This window comes from Oratosquilla oratoria, chromosome 26, assembly GCF_046742065.1.
Source record: "Oratosquilla oratoria isolate Oo_2021 chromosome 26, ASM4674206v1, whole genome shotgun sequence".
Taxonomy (NCBI): Eukaryota; Metazoa; Arthropoda; class Malacostraca; order Stomatopoda; family Squillidae; genus Oratosquilla; species Oratosquilla oratoria.
In genome coordinates, this window is record NC_134802.1 from 9308404 (window position 1) to 9327557 (window position 19154).

The following is a 19154-nucleotide window of genomic DNA, read 5'->3' on the forward strand; positions in this document are numbered from 1 at the left end:
AAAGATCTTATTTGTGACACTACCTCTGATTCCAGTGAAGATTTTAAAGCTAGTAAGGGGTGGTTTGGGAATTTCAAGAAGAGAACCGGAATTCATTCTGTTGTGAGGCATGGTGAGGCCACAAGTGCTGATGAAAGTTGCCGCCGAGAGGTTTGTGCCTGAATTTAAGAAATTTGTGGATAAAGAGTACTTAAGCCCACAACATGTCTTTAATTATGATGAGACAGGCCTGTTTTGGAAAAACTACCAAACTGAACCAATATAACAAAGGAAGAGAAGTGTTTGTCAGGACACAAGCCAATGCTAGCAGTGACTGCAAAATTAAACCGCTGCTGGTGTACCATTTGAAAACCTCACGCCATTCAAGAAGAGCAGTATGCAAAAGAGCAAACTCAGTGTGATGTGGAGGGCAAACAAGAAAGCCTGGATAACCAGGCAGTTTTTCACGGAGTGGTTTGTGCAGGTGTTTGCACCTGCAGTGAAGATATACCTAATAAAGAAGAATCTACCACTAAAGGACCTCCTGTTGACAGACAATGCCCCTGCACACCCTCCAGGTGTGGAAGAAGAATTGAGTAAGGGGTATAAATTCATTGAAGTGATGTAAACTCCCCACCCCACCCCCAACACCATGCCACTGATCTATCCCATGGACAAGAATGTCGTCACCAGGTTTAAGAAGCTGTACACAAAAGCACTTTAGAGAGGCAATTTGAGGTGACTTCTGAAACAGAGCTCACTCTGAGGGAGTTTTGGAAGAATCACTTTAATATCCTCCACTGTGTATTGCTTATAAAGCCTGGGTTCAATTTTCTGTGAGGTCCTTGCACTCTGTCTGGAAAAATCTGTGGCTGACCTGTGTGACAGCCAAGGATTTTGAGAGATTCGAGCCTTCAGTCCAGGAGTCTGCTGTGGTGGAGGAATTTGTATCTCTGGGGAGGGCCACAGGCATTGAGGTGGACTGTGATGATGTGGAGGAGCTGGTGCAAGCACACTCTGAAGACTGCACCACTCACGAGCTGCATCAACTTCACCAGGAACAGCTGCACGAGGTAACTCAGGAACTGTCTTCAGGGGAGGAGGAGAGGAACAGCAAGGAAAGAGTTTCCACTACAGAGATCAAGAAATATTTGCGGCAGTGAACAGAGTCGAGAAACTAGTAATTGGTTGAATGATCGAAAACAGAGAGTTGTTTTAAATGGAAAAACTTCTAGATGGAAAAATAATATAAGTGGAGTTCCTCAGGGTTCCGTTCTTGGGCCACTTCTATTCATAGTATATATAAATGATATAGACCATGGACTAAAATCTACTGTTTCCAAATTTGCTGATGATACAAAACTGAGCGGAATGGCAAATGATCACTGAAAAGTGGCTAATGAAATTTAACACAAGTAAATGCAAGGTAATGCACATAGGTAAAAATAACAGTAAGTACGATTACAAGTTATTTGGAAATTCGTTAACAAAAGTGGATAGTGAAAAAGATCTCAGCGTAATTATCAGTAATGATCTCAAATCATCCAAGCAGTGTATTTCAGCCTCTGAGAAAGCAAATAAGATTCTAGGACTGATTGCGCGATCTTTTGATTTCAAAAGTCCATCACTCGTTAACAAGCTATATAAATCGTTAGTTTGTCCACATTTGGAATATGCTGTTTCCATATGGTCACTGAATCTCATTAAAGAAATTGACAGACTGGAAAAAGTACAGCGGCGAGCCACAAAACTGATTCCAAATATAAAAAATAAATCATATGAAAATCGACTAAAATATATGAATCTGTTTTCCCTAAAACAGCATAGACTCAGAGGTGACTTGATACAGGTCTTTAATTCTAAAGGGAATTGACAACATCAAAAGTGACAAAATTTTCCCATTGAATGAGAATCAGACAAGAAACAATGGTCTCAAACTGTCTGGAAATAGATTCAATTTGGAAATAGGTAGAAACAACTTTGCCAACCATGTAGTTAATGAATGGAATAAACTTCCTGCACAGGTAGTGCAATGTAGTTCAGTTCATTTAGATAAACACCTAAGCAAGATGCTGTAATGATTATAATTCATTTCATATTATTTGTTTTTGTTTTGTTATCGTCTGTTTTGATTTTTTTATTATTAGTTATATGTCAATTCATTATTATTTACTATTTACCTGTTTGTTTATTATCTAACTATACCTATGCATTTATTTATGTATTTTATTTGTTATTTAGATTATTATAGTTTTTATTTATTAATTTATTATGATTTTTTTTGCATCTGACCTAGATATGGACCAAAAGGTCTCCTGTCGGCATGCTCCGCCTTTGTAATCCTTTGTAAGGTGCCACCCTGATATTGCTGCCATGAATTTAAGGTTTTTCTAAGGTTAGAATGCATTACCTGATTTATAGGCATTGGTAGTTGAACTTTTTGATACTCAAACAGCCTTTTGGAATGAATTAAGTTCGAGTATTGAGTCTCCACTGTAACTCATTCACAGACTCTTCCTCTTTTTCCTTTGTTGGAATACCAAAAGGCTTCTGTGATAGGAAGGTTCGACTACATAGTGTGCTTTCCACAAAGAAACAATATTATCATATGATTTGGAAACTGGTAATTCTGGTCTCCCTTACAAGCACAATAGCAAAAATATGTGAAAAAGTTATCAAAAGTAGATGGATTAAACATCTGGAAGAAAATAATATACTGAATCCTAAACAATGTGGCTTTAGACATGGAAGATAAAGTGCCACTAATTTGATTTGCTTTTACTTGAGGCTTATAGAAATAATGCAAGAAAGGGATGGATGGGCTGATTGTGCTTTCCTAGATGTACATAAAACATTTGATTAAGTACCACACAAAAAGCTACTAAGAAAAATTGAAATAATAGGTGGTGTACAAGGAAAGTTATTGAAATGGATGGAAGATTTCTTTAATGGGAGAAAAATGAGGGTGGTACTTAAGAGACAAAAACTCGACCTGGGAAGAAATGATAAGTAGAGTCCCACAAGGTTCTGTAATGGCTTTGATAATGTTTGCCATATACAGACGCTCCTCAACTTACGTTTTAGTTACGTATCTTACAAAACACCCCTAAATAATTAATTATACACATAGCATTGTAAAATAATAACATTAATTTCAAATAAATTAAATTCAAGCAATATAAATTGAGATGGTGGAGGAGGAGGGGAGGGGAGGAGGAGGAGGATGAGGCAAGGCACTTTCAGTCTGTCATTTGTGCAATGTAAACAATGGACGCAGCGTCATGCGTAAGTATCGTTTGAACTACGGAGAGCGCGCTAAACTAAAAAATTCACTCAATTTTTTTTTTTTTTTTTTTTTTTTTTTTACAGTCAGTTCAAACGTAAAATCGAAAAGACGTAAAACGAATGAACGTAAGTAGAGGAGCGTCTGTATATAAATGACATGGATGAAGGTGTGGAATGTTATATGAACTTCTTTGCAGATGATGCAAAACTACTAAAGAGAGTACCGGTAAGTACAGAGGAAGACTGTGAATCACTACAAAAAGACCTGTAAGTCTGGCAATGGAGTCAAAACTAGGGAAGTGAACTTCAACATCAAGAAATGTAGTATAATGGAGTTTGGAAAAAGTAAAAATAGAATATTAGGGGAATATAAAATTGGTACAAAGGAAGTAAACAAAGTTAGCTCGGAAAGGGGCCTAGGAGTAATTATCAGCAAAGACATGTCACCAGACAAGCATATCAACAAAATAGTCAGAGAAACCTACACTTTACTAAGATCAATGAAAGTGGCCGTTGACTACTTGCATGTGGAAATAGTAAAAAAATATTAGTCACAATGATAAGACCAAGATTGGAGTATGCTGTGACACTGTGGACACCCAGCACTAAAAAAGAATATAAAGAAATTAGAAAGAATACAAAGAACAACAACAAAAATGGCACCAACACTCTCCAAATTGACATACAAAGATTGCTCAAACTGGAACTACCAACCCTGGAACAAAGATGAGAAAGAAGAGATCTACTGGCCATATACAGAATTATGAAAGGGATGGAAGTCCTTGACAGAGAAGATTTATTAAAGTAGGGTAAGAGAAAAACATGAGGACATGAAAAGAAATTCAAAAAGGATAGTTACAGAAGAGATATGAAAAAGAATAGTTTCCCACACAGAGTGGTATATATCTGGAACAAATTGGATGAGGCAACACAGAGTGGTAGATATCTGGAACAAATTGGATGAGGCAACACAGAGTGGTAGATATCTGGAACAAATTGGATGAGGCAACAGTGTGTGCAAAAAATATACAAGCATTTAAGAACAAACTAGATGCTGAAAGATACAAAGACAGGTCACTACAAGCATAGCTCTCTTCCTGTATAATACAACTAGGTAAAGTTAGCACATACAGTTTTGCAAACTTTTTGAGTATGCATAATAGTCTGCATTTTTGGGACCTGTGTGATATCTCATTCACAAGAACCATGCAGGAAAAAGTGACTAACTGGCAACCTTCAGCCATCCACCCAAGCAATAGCCATGTGAGACAAAGCCGGTCAGAGTGTGACTATCCTTCAGTGGAAGTACTTTTTCTTTTTTTCATGTCACCGAGTTTCATCATTTTTCCTTATGGTGTTCACTGACTTTTGGGGTGTGCCCTGGCCTTTGTGTGATGCCTGAAAGTTGCACAGCATGTGATAACACTGTGATTGAACTCCAAAAAGGTGAGACAGAGTGTACTGTGTTCCGACTCCTAACAAAATGGCTCACAGGTGGAGGGACTGAAACCATGCCCCTCCACAAAAATGCTGGGGGCAAGGCCCTGAAGATATACCTGAAGGCGTTAAAGCTTGTAAAATGTTAGTTGGACCTTAACCCTTCTACAACTGCAGAGGAATTGAAGGAAAAGAACCCTAAGCTTCTCAGTGATGTCTCCATCAGGACAATTCAGGAAAATATTCAGAAGTGGTTAAATTACTTGAAAGTGAAAGCACAGGTGATGCCCCTCATCACTGTGAAACAAAGGCACTGCCATGTCCAATTTGCTAAGGATCATAAAGACTGGGGCCTTGTTCAGTGGCATAAGGTCCTTTGGACCAAAGAAGTGACCTTTTGTACAAGTCAGAGTAAGGGAATGAAGGTGTGGAAGTCTCCTACTGCATCAGTGTGTGATCTATGCTTGACAGTGATGAGCATTAAACACCCACCCTATCTTATGGTGTGGGGCGCCCCTGGCTATGGTGGTTTGGGGAACCTTGTAATTCTCCTTAAGGGTTATATTAACCTTCTGCAGGCGAAATTAGGGGAGTGTTTTGCGAAAACTGGGTGTAAGATCCTTCAGCAAGATGGTGCTTCTTACCGCACCTCAAGGGTGGCCAAAAAGATTCTCAGTGATAATAAGGTTGACTACATAAAGGAATGGCCTGGTCAGTCACCTGATATTACCCCCATAGAAAACTTATGGGGCATTATGAAAGCACACCTTTGTCAGGAGGACACATCTACAATTCCCAAGCTTGAGATAGCCATCCGGAGGGTGTGGGAGGAACTTCCTGATTCCCACTGTCAGAATTTGGCCGATTCTGTCCCCAAGAGACTCCAGCAGGTCATCAAGGCCAAGGGCCTCCCCATCGGGAAGTAGCATTGACGGCATAAGTGTTTATTTTTTGTAATTTTTAAAATAATTTTATCAAAAACTTTCATATATATTTACAGAGTATGCAATATGATCTGTGCTGATTGTAGAACATTAAAAACTTCTGATCCCAGTAACACAAAAAGAATACTCTTCTTTATAACATCTTCAGTGATAAACAAGCTACCCAGATTAGCCTCTAATAGATTAATCCATAGATCCAAGTAATCTTTGATGGATTAAATGGATAATTTTTCAACTGATTTACTGCCATTTCTAGCAATACCAAGAACATACCAAAAAGTCAATGCTTAGGCTATGTTTCAAAATGAACACTTAAATCAAACCGATGATTCAGTCACAAACCACACAATGTAACTGCAACGACAATCAATCCTCACTGGTTTCTTGAATTCTTTGAAATCGATACATAGCCGGCATGCTTTATGGTGTCATCCCGAAAACCACATGCACTCTTCAATTACCCCAACTTAGTCACAGAAAAACTGATTTATAGTATTTCACTGTACTACCACTGTGTCTAGTTATCTTTGTTTCTTTTCATTGACACTAATCTGTCTATGGGGTACTATATGAGGTTGATGGTGAGTGATAAATAATAGCCAGTAGGTCCTTAGCTTATCTTTAGTACCTCTCTGTCAGGATGTAAATACAAAACAAAACATGATCTCATACAACCATGACAACATGATTCACCCAGTCACAGCAGGATCCCTAAACACTACAATGTTTCTTAACATCCTTAAGCTATGTAGTCCCTAACAAGTGGGGCAAACTACCCAAAGATCAAATAAATACTTTGCAGCCCTCTTCTATCCTGCTTACTGATGCTTACATAACATATAAAAATAATCATCAATAGTACAGAATACTAATTTAGGTACTTACACAGTATTAAACAAATAAGCTCTTCCTTGACTTCCTTGGAATGACTGTGAACAAAAGAGAAGAATTAGTCATCTTTAAAGATGCTCCACAAACAAATGGAAACATCATAAGAATTATCTTAATCATATATTCACAAAAGCAAATGTGCAAAACATACACATGAGCACATGATGTACTAATGAATTATAACAAACAGCTGAATGGAAGGAAATGTCAGTGATGATGATGTAGGTGTAAAGGAGATTAGGTTGGGAGGCATGGGTGTGTGTGAGTGAATTTGTCCTTGGTAGTGAGAAAAGTGAGGAGACAGATGCATTGTGAAATTATCTACACGAGTATATGGATATTTTTGGAAGAAATATAAATGTAGTGGTGAGTAGTAGGGTGGCAAGTTTAAATGGCAAGAATCAGTTGAAGTTTTATTGCTGATGTTTCGTCCAACTAGGACTTCTTCAGAGTGTACACAAATAAGACAATGACAACTTTCACACAGCTCACCCCGTTCCTCCCCAGTCAATGCTGTCGTCATCTCGCTTTCATCTGGCCTCGTGGAGAATTAGGCTGCTTGCTACCCTCGCCAACTTGACAAAACCATCCTGATGATTGCTACATGGGAGTGAAGTAATGTACGCTGCCTCAATTGTCTTCCTTTCCTTTTTGTCAAGTTCATTATGGAGCACCTCTATTCTTTCCCAATCCGGCAGGTGGCCGAAGTTGTTGATATGTACAGTACCACTAATGAGTTGGAGGTCTGGTGGGCTTTGATGTCATTTTTATGTTCCATCATCCACTTGTGAATTCCTCTGCTAGTTTCGCCATAGTAACTAGTGGGGCAGCTTTTAAATGGAATTCTGTAAACTAAACAGTTATCTTCATCTTGGACTTTGTTTCTAACTTTATTTCTCAATGTCGCCTATTTTTTTCCCGTGCTATATGCCAGTTTCAGGCATGTCTTGGTGAGATTTTGTTCTATGACATTTGAGCACTTGGAGTTGGGTATGGATAGATACACACAGTTCTCATCACTAGCCTCTTTACTTTTGCTACCCCTATTTCTTATTTGTAACAACGTTTCCTTGTTTCTATAAAGAAAGCCAACTGGGTAACATAATTTTTTGAAAATATCAAAAATGTAATTAATTTCCTCCTGGAGAAATTCCTCACTACATATTCTAAATGCTCTCAGGAAGAAACCTATAATGATTCCACTTTTTACTTTGTTGTGGTGTGCGGAGTAGTAATGCACAATGTTGTTTTTGTTCGTGCATTTTCTGTGGACAGAAAATGCTGTCTTGTTACCACGTTTCCATATTACTGTATCCAGAAAGGCCAGATGGTTACCTCTGAAGAAGTCCTAGTTGGACGAAATGTCAGCAATAAAACTTCAATGGATTCTTGGCATTTAAACTCACAATCCTACCACTCATTCTGTCTTCAAACCTCAAATGTAGTGGTGATGAGGGATTTAAATGCTAAATTAGATGAGCCAGTGGATGTAATAGCAGGGAAATTGGGCATGCTAGGAAGGAACGAAGGTGGAGCGATACTGGTAATGTGTATGAACAGGAAAATCATAATAATGAATAATATCTAAAAAGAGAGACACATGTATACATGGGCTGGGTTGACTGGTGGAAAGGTAGTCAAGAGGAAATTCATGAATTATGTAGTGGTGCCCAAAAGGTGACTGGAAGAGTTCAGGACATGAAAATATTTAGGGAAAAGAGCATTGGAATGCTTGATCATCATCTTCAAGGGATGAGAACAAATGTAGGAAAAGATGAAAAGTAAGGGAGGCAGAGAGAAGCTAAAAGTGACTGAGTTATATGAGATAAGGAAAGAATACCAGGTGAAACTGAGATATATGGAATGTTGTGAAAGAGAAGGGGGAAATGGGAGTACACCTAGGTCTCTTAATCCAACACTCACCAACTACCACTTACATGTATGTTTGGGCCCAGGATATGGACCCACTTTAGGAACTGGCTCAGGACATAAAACACCAATTCCTGAAGTGAGTTTATGTCCTGGGCCAAAGGTCTCCACAAGTGGTAGCTGGCAAGTGTTGGATTGAGAGACCTAGGTGTTAAGGAGGAATGGACATGTTTTAAGGAGGAAGTACTGAAGTGTGCACAGGTGTATGAGATACGAATGATTAAGAGGAACAGAAAAAAAGGCAATGAATGGTGGAATGAAAAAATTGAGGTCATAAAGAAGAAAGAGGTATGCATATAAAGAATAGTTGCATTGAAGACATTAAGAGGTATAAAGTAAAGAGTGGGAGCAAAAGACAAGGAGTGGGAGGCCAAGAAAAGAGTTTATGTGAGGTGGGGGTATGTGTTTTATTTAAAAATTTGAAGAAGAAAAAAAGTTTAGAATGTGAAAAAAATGTGAAGCATGACAGGTTGAGAGGTGGGGGTAAAGATAGCAGATGGACAGTTGTTAATGGAAGTGGTGGCTTGAAGGCTTTGAGAGGAAGATGAGCAGAGAACTTACACTTATTGAATGCAAAGGAGGATAAGGTGACTGACTAGTAGTGGGAGATACTAAATGAATGACTGTGGTGGTGGGAAATAATGATAAGGCTAAAGCAAACGAGTGGATACAAGTAGCAATGAAAGAGATGAAAGCCAGAAAGGCACTTCAGTTGAATAGAAGTCATGTGGAATGTCTGCAAAGGGTGCAGTAATTACAATGGAATGGCTGGTGAGATTCTATAATGTGTGTCTATGGGAAAGAAGTGTACCAATGCCATGAAAAAATGCATGTGTACTTCCATTATACAAGCTGGGATACATTTATGAATGTAGCACCTTCAGAGGGGTCAGTCTGTTGAGTGTGGTTGGTAAAGTGTAGGAGCATGTGTTAATTAAAAGGATTAAAAGGTGAATGGAGGGAGTAATTGGGGAAGAGCAGTGTGAATTTAGGAGAGGGAAAGGTAGGGATATATTTTTTATTTTATTCATTTATCTATTAATTTATTTTTATTCATTTATTTATTTATTTTCAGTTTTCATGGAATTGGAAAGAGAGCATATGACAGGGTTGATAGAGAGGTATTGTGGAATGTATTACTTCATTTCAACTAAATAGTTCATTGAAAGTCTTTTAGAGCTTAGGGTCATTTCCAATTTTTACAGTTTTTGGTACTGAAGTTCATTTGTCACTCCTTGCAGCAGTCCTATATACTGTCTAGATCTTTTTGTAACTTAAACCCTGTATGAGGCATCTGGTAAGCTTTCAAGGATGCAAACTTTGATTACACACAAGGCCTTACTACTAGCATCTGTTGCTGCTGGCACACGTACATGAATAAGGAATGCTGAACATGCTGCACAAGCAAATATATACATGTGACTCAAAAGGCTGGAGAAGAATGTATGAAACAAAGGAATGACCTATTTCACGAGATAGGTGTAATGGGGATGAACAGGCAGTACTGCTAGGGATTAAACAAGGTGCCATTTTTGCATGGTTTAAGCGCAGAGAAATAAAAGAAGTGAAATATGTGTGATACGAGTGAAGATGTTCTTCTTTCATGCTTAGCCACTTTACTTTGCAAGAGCACACAGATTACACAAATAGTATTCATTTATGACTACACAAGCCAAGTAATTTGCACCAACTATAAACTATGAGCTTTCCACTAATCTTACAACAGCTTACCTTTGATATCAATTCGTCGTGGTTGGCCAGATGAGCCCTACAGTGTATACATGAATAGGTGCGGTGGCAGGAAGGAAGGAACGCCTGAAAGAAAAGGGAAACATTTACCTATATATAAACAACTTATACTGTAAGCACAACATACAATTGATCCCTTGCTACAGACTCTTGCAGGTGATCCATGGGTCCCAGGTAACCAGCAATGGTCAATAAATTGGCCTAAGTCATTCAAGGAAGAATATTGTGTTGCTGTCTGGATATAGACAAGGTGAGGCAGTGTAGGTTGAGGTGTTCAAAATCTTCTCTGTGATGGTTGTGTTTGGGGGCATTTATTTCTGTGGCCAGGCCTTTTCTGTACTGGTATTACCGTACTTTAGTGTTGGATGGTGTTAGTATGGTTCTTACTGCCTTTAGGAAGGATTTTTTTTTTTTTTTTTTTTTTAATGTCTAATGTTTGAAGGGGTCTGATAGAGTATAGAGTTGGTTGGTCAGTCTTGAAGTGCTGGTTTTGTGACCTGAGTGTGAATGTGTTTTTGTATAAATGCATTGTGTCAAGCAGGTGGTAGGTTGTAGATCTTTCAGTAGCATATTATCTTTTTTTCATTCACTTAGTTGTGCTTATGTGATGTATGGAGATAGATGAACAGGGTTGAGGGCTCTTGGATAGAACTGTGTACCTAAGGGGAGGATTTTGGTTTGAGTCCAGATGTTCTATTGTGATGTACATCCTGTAATCATTCTATATATTTGTATAGTTTACTGGGTATCAACACTCCATTTGCTCTTGTTGGGAACCATGCTGTGGAAGTATAGTGAAGTGTAGTTCTAAAGAACTGCTTGTAGATTTTGATTAGCTCACTTTTGCCACCAGAGCCTGTGCTTGTTACTGATATATGTTTATTTTCTTGATTTTCACTGCCAGGTTGGTCCTTGACATGTGGTCTCAAGGATTATCTGAGTATTAAAAGTGTGGGCTACAATTTTGGGGCTCTTTTCCAATAAAAGAATTTGGCCATCAGTTTAACTATTAGTTTTTCTGGAATGAATAATATATCTCATGATTTTTGAAAGGAGGCATCCATTCTATCTTTTCTGAGCCACTGCTATGTAAGTTTGGGTGTTCTTGGTAGTTATTTTATAACTGTTATGCGGAGTTATCATTATATCATCTGCATAGGTGAATAAGTGAAAGCTTTGGTGTTTTGGTATTGGGAGATCACTAGTGAAGAGGTTGGATAATGTAGATGAGAGAATTACTCCTTGGGGAACTCTACCATACAGTATTTCAGTCCCAGACATTTGGATGCTTTGGGTTACTCAGCATTGTCTGCCGGCCAAGACATTTGTTAGTCACTTGTCACTCCTGTGAATATCTGTATCTATATATTTTTCATTATCATTATTTTTTTATAATACATGTCTTGGGACTTAACTGCTTTGTTTATATCTATTGACACTATTACTATTCTTTCTGGTTGCTTTCTTGATGAACCCCTCCAGCACTTGGTGGGTGAAGTCTGTGAGAAGTGTGCTGAAGTGGCCTTCATTGAATCTGCTGTTTGGGGAAATAGGCCGATTTGTTATATTTTTTCTGTGATCAGCCTGCATATAGCATCCCTTGGATGCGGTGGGTCATAATGATGGTCTGTAGGGTGCCAGGAGGTTTGATTTTAACATGAGGATTATATGTGCTCTTTCCCTGATTGCATCTATTTGTTTGTACAAGCAGGAGTGATTGAAATTATCAGCTGAGGCCTATATTGTATTTGGACTGAGGTGTTTTGCATGGGCATCTGGACCTTTTATGTAGGAGTTTTTCAGTTTCCTTATTGCCCCTTCTACATCTTTGTTGGAGAATGGAGGGGTGGCATTTATGTCTAACTTGATAGTCTGTATTTCTTAAGTTATATCTGTGTGTTCTAAAGCTATGGGTTTGAAAATTATTTTGAAGTGCATTACTGCTTTAATTATATTTTTCCTCAAGTTGCTCCAACTGCCTCATATGCAGGGTGGTTAATTTCAGTTTTTAATGGTTTCTATAGATCTTCAAATTTACTTGTTTTCCCATCTACTGGTTTAGTGTGTTTTTCTCAGTTTTCTTCCTTCTTACAAAGGATTACAAAGGAGGAGCATGCTGACAGGAGACCTTTTGGTCCATAACTAGGTCAGATGCAAAAAAAAAACATATACAGCCACTATCCGAGTTACGACCTAGATAGGTTCCTACCAACCAGTCGTAAGTCGGATTGGTCGTAAGTTGGATCCTATTCAAAATGGCCGACACGAGGTTCTACTCTAGGATACATGATATCAATCTGTTGCATTTTTAAGTAACTTTTTCTACTGAATACTATTAAATATAAGCTGTTTACTGTTTATTTATCATTGCTTTTTAGTTTCATTTAAAAAAAAAAATTCTATTTTTTTTTAATGTTTTAATACTGTACTGTATTTCAGTATATATACGTATGCAGGTACTGTATGTATATACTATACCTGTATACACAAACACACACACGCTGTGGTTAGAGCTCTGGCCTGCCACTACGGAGGTCCGGGTTCGACCCTCGCCCGGGGCTGAAATAATATCAGTATCGCAGCACTGAGGGGTGTTACTCTAACTCTCGTGGGCGGGGAGTTGGGGGTGTGTGTGTGTGGAAGGTCATAGCATTACCCATAGATCGGACCTACGAGCTCTGAACTCTCTTCCAGGAGGGAAATAGCTGTCGATCACGAGTCCAACACGTGATCCAAAGACCAAGTGAATACACACGTATGAAATATAACCTTGCTTACCATTTTTTATTTTTTTTAATTGTAGTTTCCTTTTAATAATTTTTTCTTAATTCTTCAATTGTTGTATGTACTCTAAATATATGTGAATTTTAAGATCTATTTTTTCTCATCTATTTCAATCCATTCTAAGTGTGAGATATAGTACAGTACATTTATCTTTGTATACAGCATTGAGTAAAAGCAGCAACGACTGCAACAGCACTTTAGGAGAGAAGCCAAACACAGAGTATGGGATCCAATGTATTTAACGTTGCGCCCAGCAGGGCTTCTTCCGAAATAACATAGTGGACTTTTTTAAGGCTATCGACCCATAAGGGGGTCATTAAGCCTGGTGTGAGGTTGTTCAGTCTCTACTTTTTTTTTTTTTTTTTTAACACCAGTTTCATGTTCGTTTCTCCCCGGAAGCTCGGGTTATATAAGGAGTCAGATGTTTGTCCACTATGTTATTTCTGAAGAAGCCCTGGTGGGTGAAACATTAAATACATTGGATCCCATACTCTGTATTTGGCTTCTCTCCTACAGTTGTATACAGTATTGTTTTCAGTTGCTTAGTTGTTAATATGATATGGTAAGTTAAAGAAAGAAAATACTTATTATAGTGTATTCGTATTAGTAAATTCATAATAGGCATCAGCTAGACGTGGTCGTAAGTACGTAAATATCCTTCATCTATAATTTATCAAACTCTTCCATAAATGCCTTAGCTGCAGGCGCATCACTGCTAGCAGCCTCACCTTTCGACAACACGTGGTGAACCTGGTAACGCTCTCGAAAGCAACGAAACCACCCACCACTCACTATGAATTCGTGTGAAGCGTATTCTTCACCTGCACATTCTTTCAACATGTGAAATTAACTTGTAGCCTTGCTTGCAACGTCACTCTCACATTTCTTTGCCTATTATCTTCCAACCACGTGTATAGCAACTTTTCCATCTCTGCCATAACTGTCGTACGCGATGCCAGTTGCCACAACTATCTTATGCGCTGTGCTGCCAGACATGTACAGTAAACTCATAATAGGCATCTGCTAGATGTGGTCGTAAGTACGGGTGGTCGTAACTCGCGTACGTCGTAACTCGGATAGTGACTGTAAATGACAAATAAATAAAAGAAAAAGAAAAATTATAATAACATAAATAATAATCAAATAAATGCATACGTATAGTTAAATAATAAACAAACAGGTAAATAGTAAATAATAATAAATTGACATAATAATAAATTAAAATCAAGCAAATAATAATAAACAAAAAATAACAAATAAAATAAATGGCAGTCATTACAATATCTTGCTAAGGTGTTTATCTAAACAAATCTTAAGGCTTTGAACTGAACTACATTGCACTGTCTCTGCAGGAAGTTTGTTCCATTCATTAACTACATGGCTGGCAAAGTTGTTTCTACCCACTTCCATATTAAATCTATTTCCTGGCAGTTTGAGACCATTATTTCTAGTCAGATTCCTATTCAGTGTGAAAATGTCACTTTTCATGTTGTCAATTCCCTTTAGATCCTTAACCCTGGACAGGTAGCGTTGTGTCAGATCCGCTGCGGAAAACACGTTTTTTTGTTTCTGCGCATAGACGCCTAGCATGATCTCGCTTGTATTTCGGGGACCATTAGTCATTCACCGGCCTCAGTGGAAGCAACACGTGTGTCACCTCTGCTCCGCCGCCTTCACCCGCTATCGCCCTCCAAAGTTGTAAATGGTGCATATCTAACACCACGCTACCGTAACTCGGGTAAGTCACGCAATTGCAAAAGTTTTGCATTTTACATTACTGCATTATTACTTAGTGAAATAATTTTATTGTGTTTATTGGAAAATATCAGTGAATGGTGTAGCTACCCGTACCAATCACCATATTGGATCGGAGGGCAGCGAAAATGTGATTTTGAGGCTAATTTCTAATTTTCTATTTTCAAATTTCAGCATGGCAAAGAGAAGCCTGACGGAGGAGGAGTATTTGCAGGCCCTTTTCGTGAGTAGCAATGAAGAAGAGCCTTCTACAGTGACTTTTGAGGCACACAATGTCCGTGACGACCTGCACGACGCCCTAACTTGGCGGCAGGAGGAGGATGAGGCCCAATGTGTGGCTGCTGAACCTGAGGAAGAATCAGCTGATGAGATGCAAGATTTGGCTGTCTCGCACGCAGTTCATTTGCATTCCCTTGCTCCTGGGCCTTCTTCAGCTGCTCCTGTACCTCCTTCACCGTCTCCTGTGCCTCCTTCACCGTCTCCTGTGCCTCCTTCACTGTCTCCTGTGCCTCCTTCACCGTCTCCTGTGTCTTCTGCAGCGTCTCCTGTGCCCCCTGCAGCGTCTCCTGCGCCTCCTTCAGCGTCTCCTGCGGTTACAGCAGCTGTTCCTGTTCCTGCCCTTAGTCCCGTGGAGCTCAGGAGTAGGAAAAGAAGGAGGCGCCCTCTTCGCCCTGCAGAAGGTGTGGCATTGAAGAGATTGCCGGATGACTCCTACAAGGCTAAGGACAACACGAAGTGGCACTCAGAGCCAAACCCAACAATGCCACCCATCATGAAGATCGTGGTAAATTTCACAAATTATTTTTTTTTACCAGTTTATACTTACTAAATATAATTTTTAACATTTTTGCCCTCACCTAGGGTCATTGTAGATTACTTTTGCAAAATTTCATGCATATTCATCAATTATTAGTACTCTAAATATGCCTTTCTTTTACGTAAATTGCGCACGGTAAGGGTTACATTAAAACTAAGCCTTTTTTTTTTTTAGTTTATAATCACTAAATATAATTTTCTAAGGTTTTGTCATCATCTAGGATCATTGTAGATGACTTCTGGAAAATTTCATTCAGATCTAATAAGTACTACTACTATAGATATAGCCTTCCTTTCACACCAAAAATTTGAGTAATTTTGTGTATGAAAAAATTAACCGCTTTTTCTTTTCTTTACAGATTTTGCTGTTTTGCTCCAATCAACAATGTTTTTACATCAATCAACTCAGGAACACTTCTACTTTCAAGAAAATACTCGTTATTAGTGGAATTTGGTATTCTAAAGTGTACTGTACAGTGCCTGTTATTTGACCAAATGTCTATTTTTATACATTTTTTGTAATCATGTAAGTAGTGTTATTTCTATATTTAGCGTTTTCTTTTTCCCCAGTAGAAAGTATAGTCTCTATATTAGTAAACTAAAAAAAAAAAAAAAAAAAAAAAAAAAAGGGCATAATGGTAACTGGGTATAAGTGCCCAAAGTGGATATATGACACCACGCTACCCATAGCGGGAGAGTTTGTCCACGCTACCTGTCCAGGGTTAAAGACCTGTATCAAGTCACCTCTGAGTCTATGCTTTTTTAGGGAAACAGATTCATATGTTTTAGTCAATTTTCGTATGATTCATTTTTGATATTTGGAATCAGTTTTGTGGCTCGCCATTGTACTTTTTCCAATCTGTCAATGGCTTTAATGAGATTTGGCGACCAAACGGAAACAGCATATTCTAAATGTGGACGAACTAACGATTTATATAGCTTGTGGGTCTTTGTAAGTGCATATGGGCCTGGCAGTGAGAAGAGTGTAGAAGTAAGGGAGGCCTTTTGGATAGATTTAAATGAGTGCATAGAAGATTTAGGGAGAAATGTCAATGTAATAGTACTGGGAGACCTTAATGCTAGGGTAGGAAATGGTCCAATTGATGGAGTGGTTGGGAAATGTGGATTTCCAGGAAAGAATCGTGGTGGAGAGTTGATGGTGGAAATGTGTCTAGAAAGAGAGTTGATGATAGCAAATACTGTACAGTGTTTCGGAAGAAAGTCAAGCATAAGTACACATGGGAGAGGGTGGTAGATAGAGCGTTGATGGATTCTGTAGTGATAAATAGGATAATGTTAGGAAGAGTTAAGGATGTACATGTGCTAAGGGGAGAGGGTGGGGGAATATCAGATCATTTTTTGGTGGAAGGTAAGTTGAGAGTGGAGGATAGATGGAGAAAGAGGAAAGGGACAAAAGGTAGGGAGGTGCTTAGAGGAACTCTTTAAAGGAAAAGGAGAAGTACAAGAAGAAGCTGAAGGAGGAATGGGAGGGAGTGAAGGATAGAGTAGAGCTAGGTGTGGAGGAGGAATGGGGATGGTTCAAGGAGGGAGTCACAAAGTGTGCAAGGATGGTGTGTGGAACAAGAAGGACAGGAGGAAATAGAAGGAAGGGTAGTGAATGGTGGGATGAGGAAACGAAGAAGGTTGTAGAAGAGAAGAAGCGAGCTTTCACAGATTGGTTACAAAATAGGACAAGGGTGTCATATGAGAGGTACAAAGAAATGAGAAGTAAAGCAAAAGGTAAAGGAGGCAAAGAGGAGAGCAGATGTGAAGTGGGGTAAGAGTATGACAGAAAATTTTGAAAGTAATAAAAAGATGTTTTGGAAAGAAATTAAGAGAGGAAGAGGAGGCGAATCAAGTAGAGAAGAAAAGGTAAAAGGTGCAGATGGAGAGATGATAATGGAAGAGAAGGCAGTAAGGGGAAGTTGGGCAGAGTATTTTAGGGAGTTGCTAAATGTGAAGGAGAATAGGGAGGGAAAGATAGTTGCAGTGGGAAATGCTAAGAAAATGACCGTGATGAGTGAGAAAAATGGAGGAGAAATAAGGAAGGATGAAGTGAAGGCAGTTGTTAAGATGATGAAAGCAGGTAAGGCACCTGGTCTGGATGGATGCCATGCAGAATGTCTAAAAAAAAAGGAGGTACAGTGATGGTGGACTGGCTGGTGAGGTTATTTAATGTTTGCTGGAGAGAGGGTAGAGTGCCGGAGGACTGGAGGAGTGCCTGTATAGTTCCACTTTACAAGGGAAAAGGGGAGAAGTGTGAATGTAGTAGTTTCAGAGGGATTAGCTTGTTAAGTGTAGTTGGGAAGGCTTATGGGAGGATCTTGATTGAGAGGATTAGGAGAGGAACAGAGGGAGTAATTGGTGAGGAACAGTGTGGATTTAGGACGGGTAGAGGTTGCGTAGATCAGAGCTTTGTGGTAAGACAAATATGTGAGAAAGCTATAGGAAAGGGGAAGGATGTTTTTTGGGCTTTTATGGATCTGGAAAAGGCTTATGATAGGGTAGACAGAAAGGCACTGTGGGAGGTTATGCAGATATATGGGATAGGAGGAAAGCTTCTAGGAGCTGTCAAGAGTTTTTATGAGAGTAGTAGAGCTTGTGTCAGGATTAGGAATGGAGAGAGTGAGTGGTTCGAGGTAAAGGTGGGACTTCGTCAAGGATGCGTTATGTCGCCCTGGCTGTTCAACTTATACATGGATGGGGTAGTGCAAGAGGTAAATGCAAAGGTAGTGGGTCAGGGATTGGAGATTGTTAAAGAAAATGGAGAAAAGTGGGAGGTGAGCCAGCTGTTGTTTGCAGACGACACTGCGCTTGTGGCAGGATCGGAGGAGGGACTGAGGAAGTTGGTGACAGAGTTTGGGAGAGTATGTGACAGAAGAAAGCTCAAGATAAATGTGGGTAAAAGTAAGGTGATGAGATGTACAAGGGGTGAAAGTGGCAGTAGACTGGAAGTGAGCATTAAGGGAGAGCGACTGGAGGAAGTGGATAGTTTTAGATACTTGGGTGCAAATGTGGCAGGAAAAGGTGGAGTGAAGGTGGAGGTAGAATGTAGATTGAGAGAAGCGAGTAAATGCCTTGGTGGATTGAAGAGTGTAATGAGGAATAGACATTTGGGAATGGATGCTAAGAGGAGACTGTATGAAGGAGTGATTGTGCCAACAGCACTGTATGGATATGAGGCAGAAACATGGAACATAAGAGAGGAAGAGAGAAGGAGTTTGAATGTGTTTGAGATGAGGTGTCTGAGAAGTATGATGGGGGTTACTAGGCTAGATAGAGTGAGAAATGAGGAGGTGAGGAGGAGAACGGGGGTGGAAAGGGAGTTGGGGGATAGGGTTGATAAAAGAGTATTAGGATGGTTTGGACACATGGAAAGAATGAGTGAAGAAAGACTAGTAAAAGAGGTATGGAAGGCAGATGTGGAGGGAGTGAACATGAGGGGACGTCCTAGGATGAGGTGGATGGATGGGGTGAAGGGGGCTTTGGGGAAGAGGGGAATGTCTGTTGAGGAAGGATGGGAGAGGACAAGATAGGGGTGAATGGAGAATGGTTGTATATGGATGTTGTGATGCATGAGGTGGA

General features: G+C 39.3%; 2 protein-coding genes across 5 annotated transcripts in view; one reads left to right on the top strand and one right to left on the bottom strand.

Moving 5' to 3' along the window:
• Ypel (Yippee-like) overlaps positions 1-19154 on the bottom strand; it is a 485504-nt gene that overhangs the window by 65378 nt on the left and 400972 nt on the right. For all 4 annotated transcript variants that reach the window (XR_012967632.1, XM_076209305.1, XM_076209307.1 and 1 more), the window contains exons 4-5: positions 10197-10280; positions 6531-6574 (exon numbers count right to left, since the gene is read on the bottom strand). Coding sequence is in view for 3 of the 4 variants with exons in the window: in XM_076209305.1 (XP_076065420.1) it covers positions 6531-6574; positions 10197-10280 (128 nt within the window). In the remaining variant the exon portion in view is untranslated. The remainder of the gene's footprint in view (positions 1-6530; positions 6575-10196; positions 10281-19154) is intronic.
• On the top strand, positions 14913-16197 carry LOC143039380 (uncharacterized). Its single transcript, XM_076209303.1, has 2 exons — positions 14913-15537; positions 15929-16197. Exons 1-2 carry the CDS (start codon positions 14929-14931, stop codon positions 16058-16060), a joined length of 741 nt encoding a protein of 246 aa, XP_076065418.1. The 5' UTR covers positions 14913-14928; the 3' UTR covers positions 16061-16197.

Bases quoted from the DNA above. Each gene is read 5' to 3' on its own strand.
- LOC143039380 (XM_076209303.1), top strand. From the start codon at position 14,929: ATGGCAAAGAGAAGCCTGACGGAGGAGGAGTATTTGCAGGCCCTTTTC. The intron at 15,538-15,928 runs GTAAATTTCACA...TTTTCTTTACAG, and splicing joins CACCCATCATGAAGATCGTG to ATTTTGCTGTTTTGCTCCAA.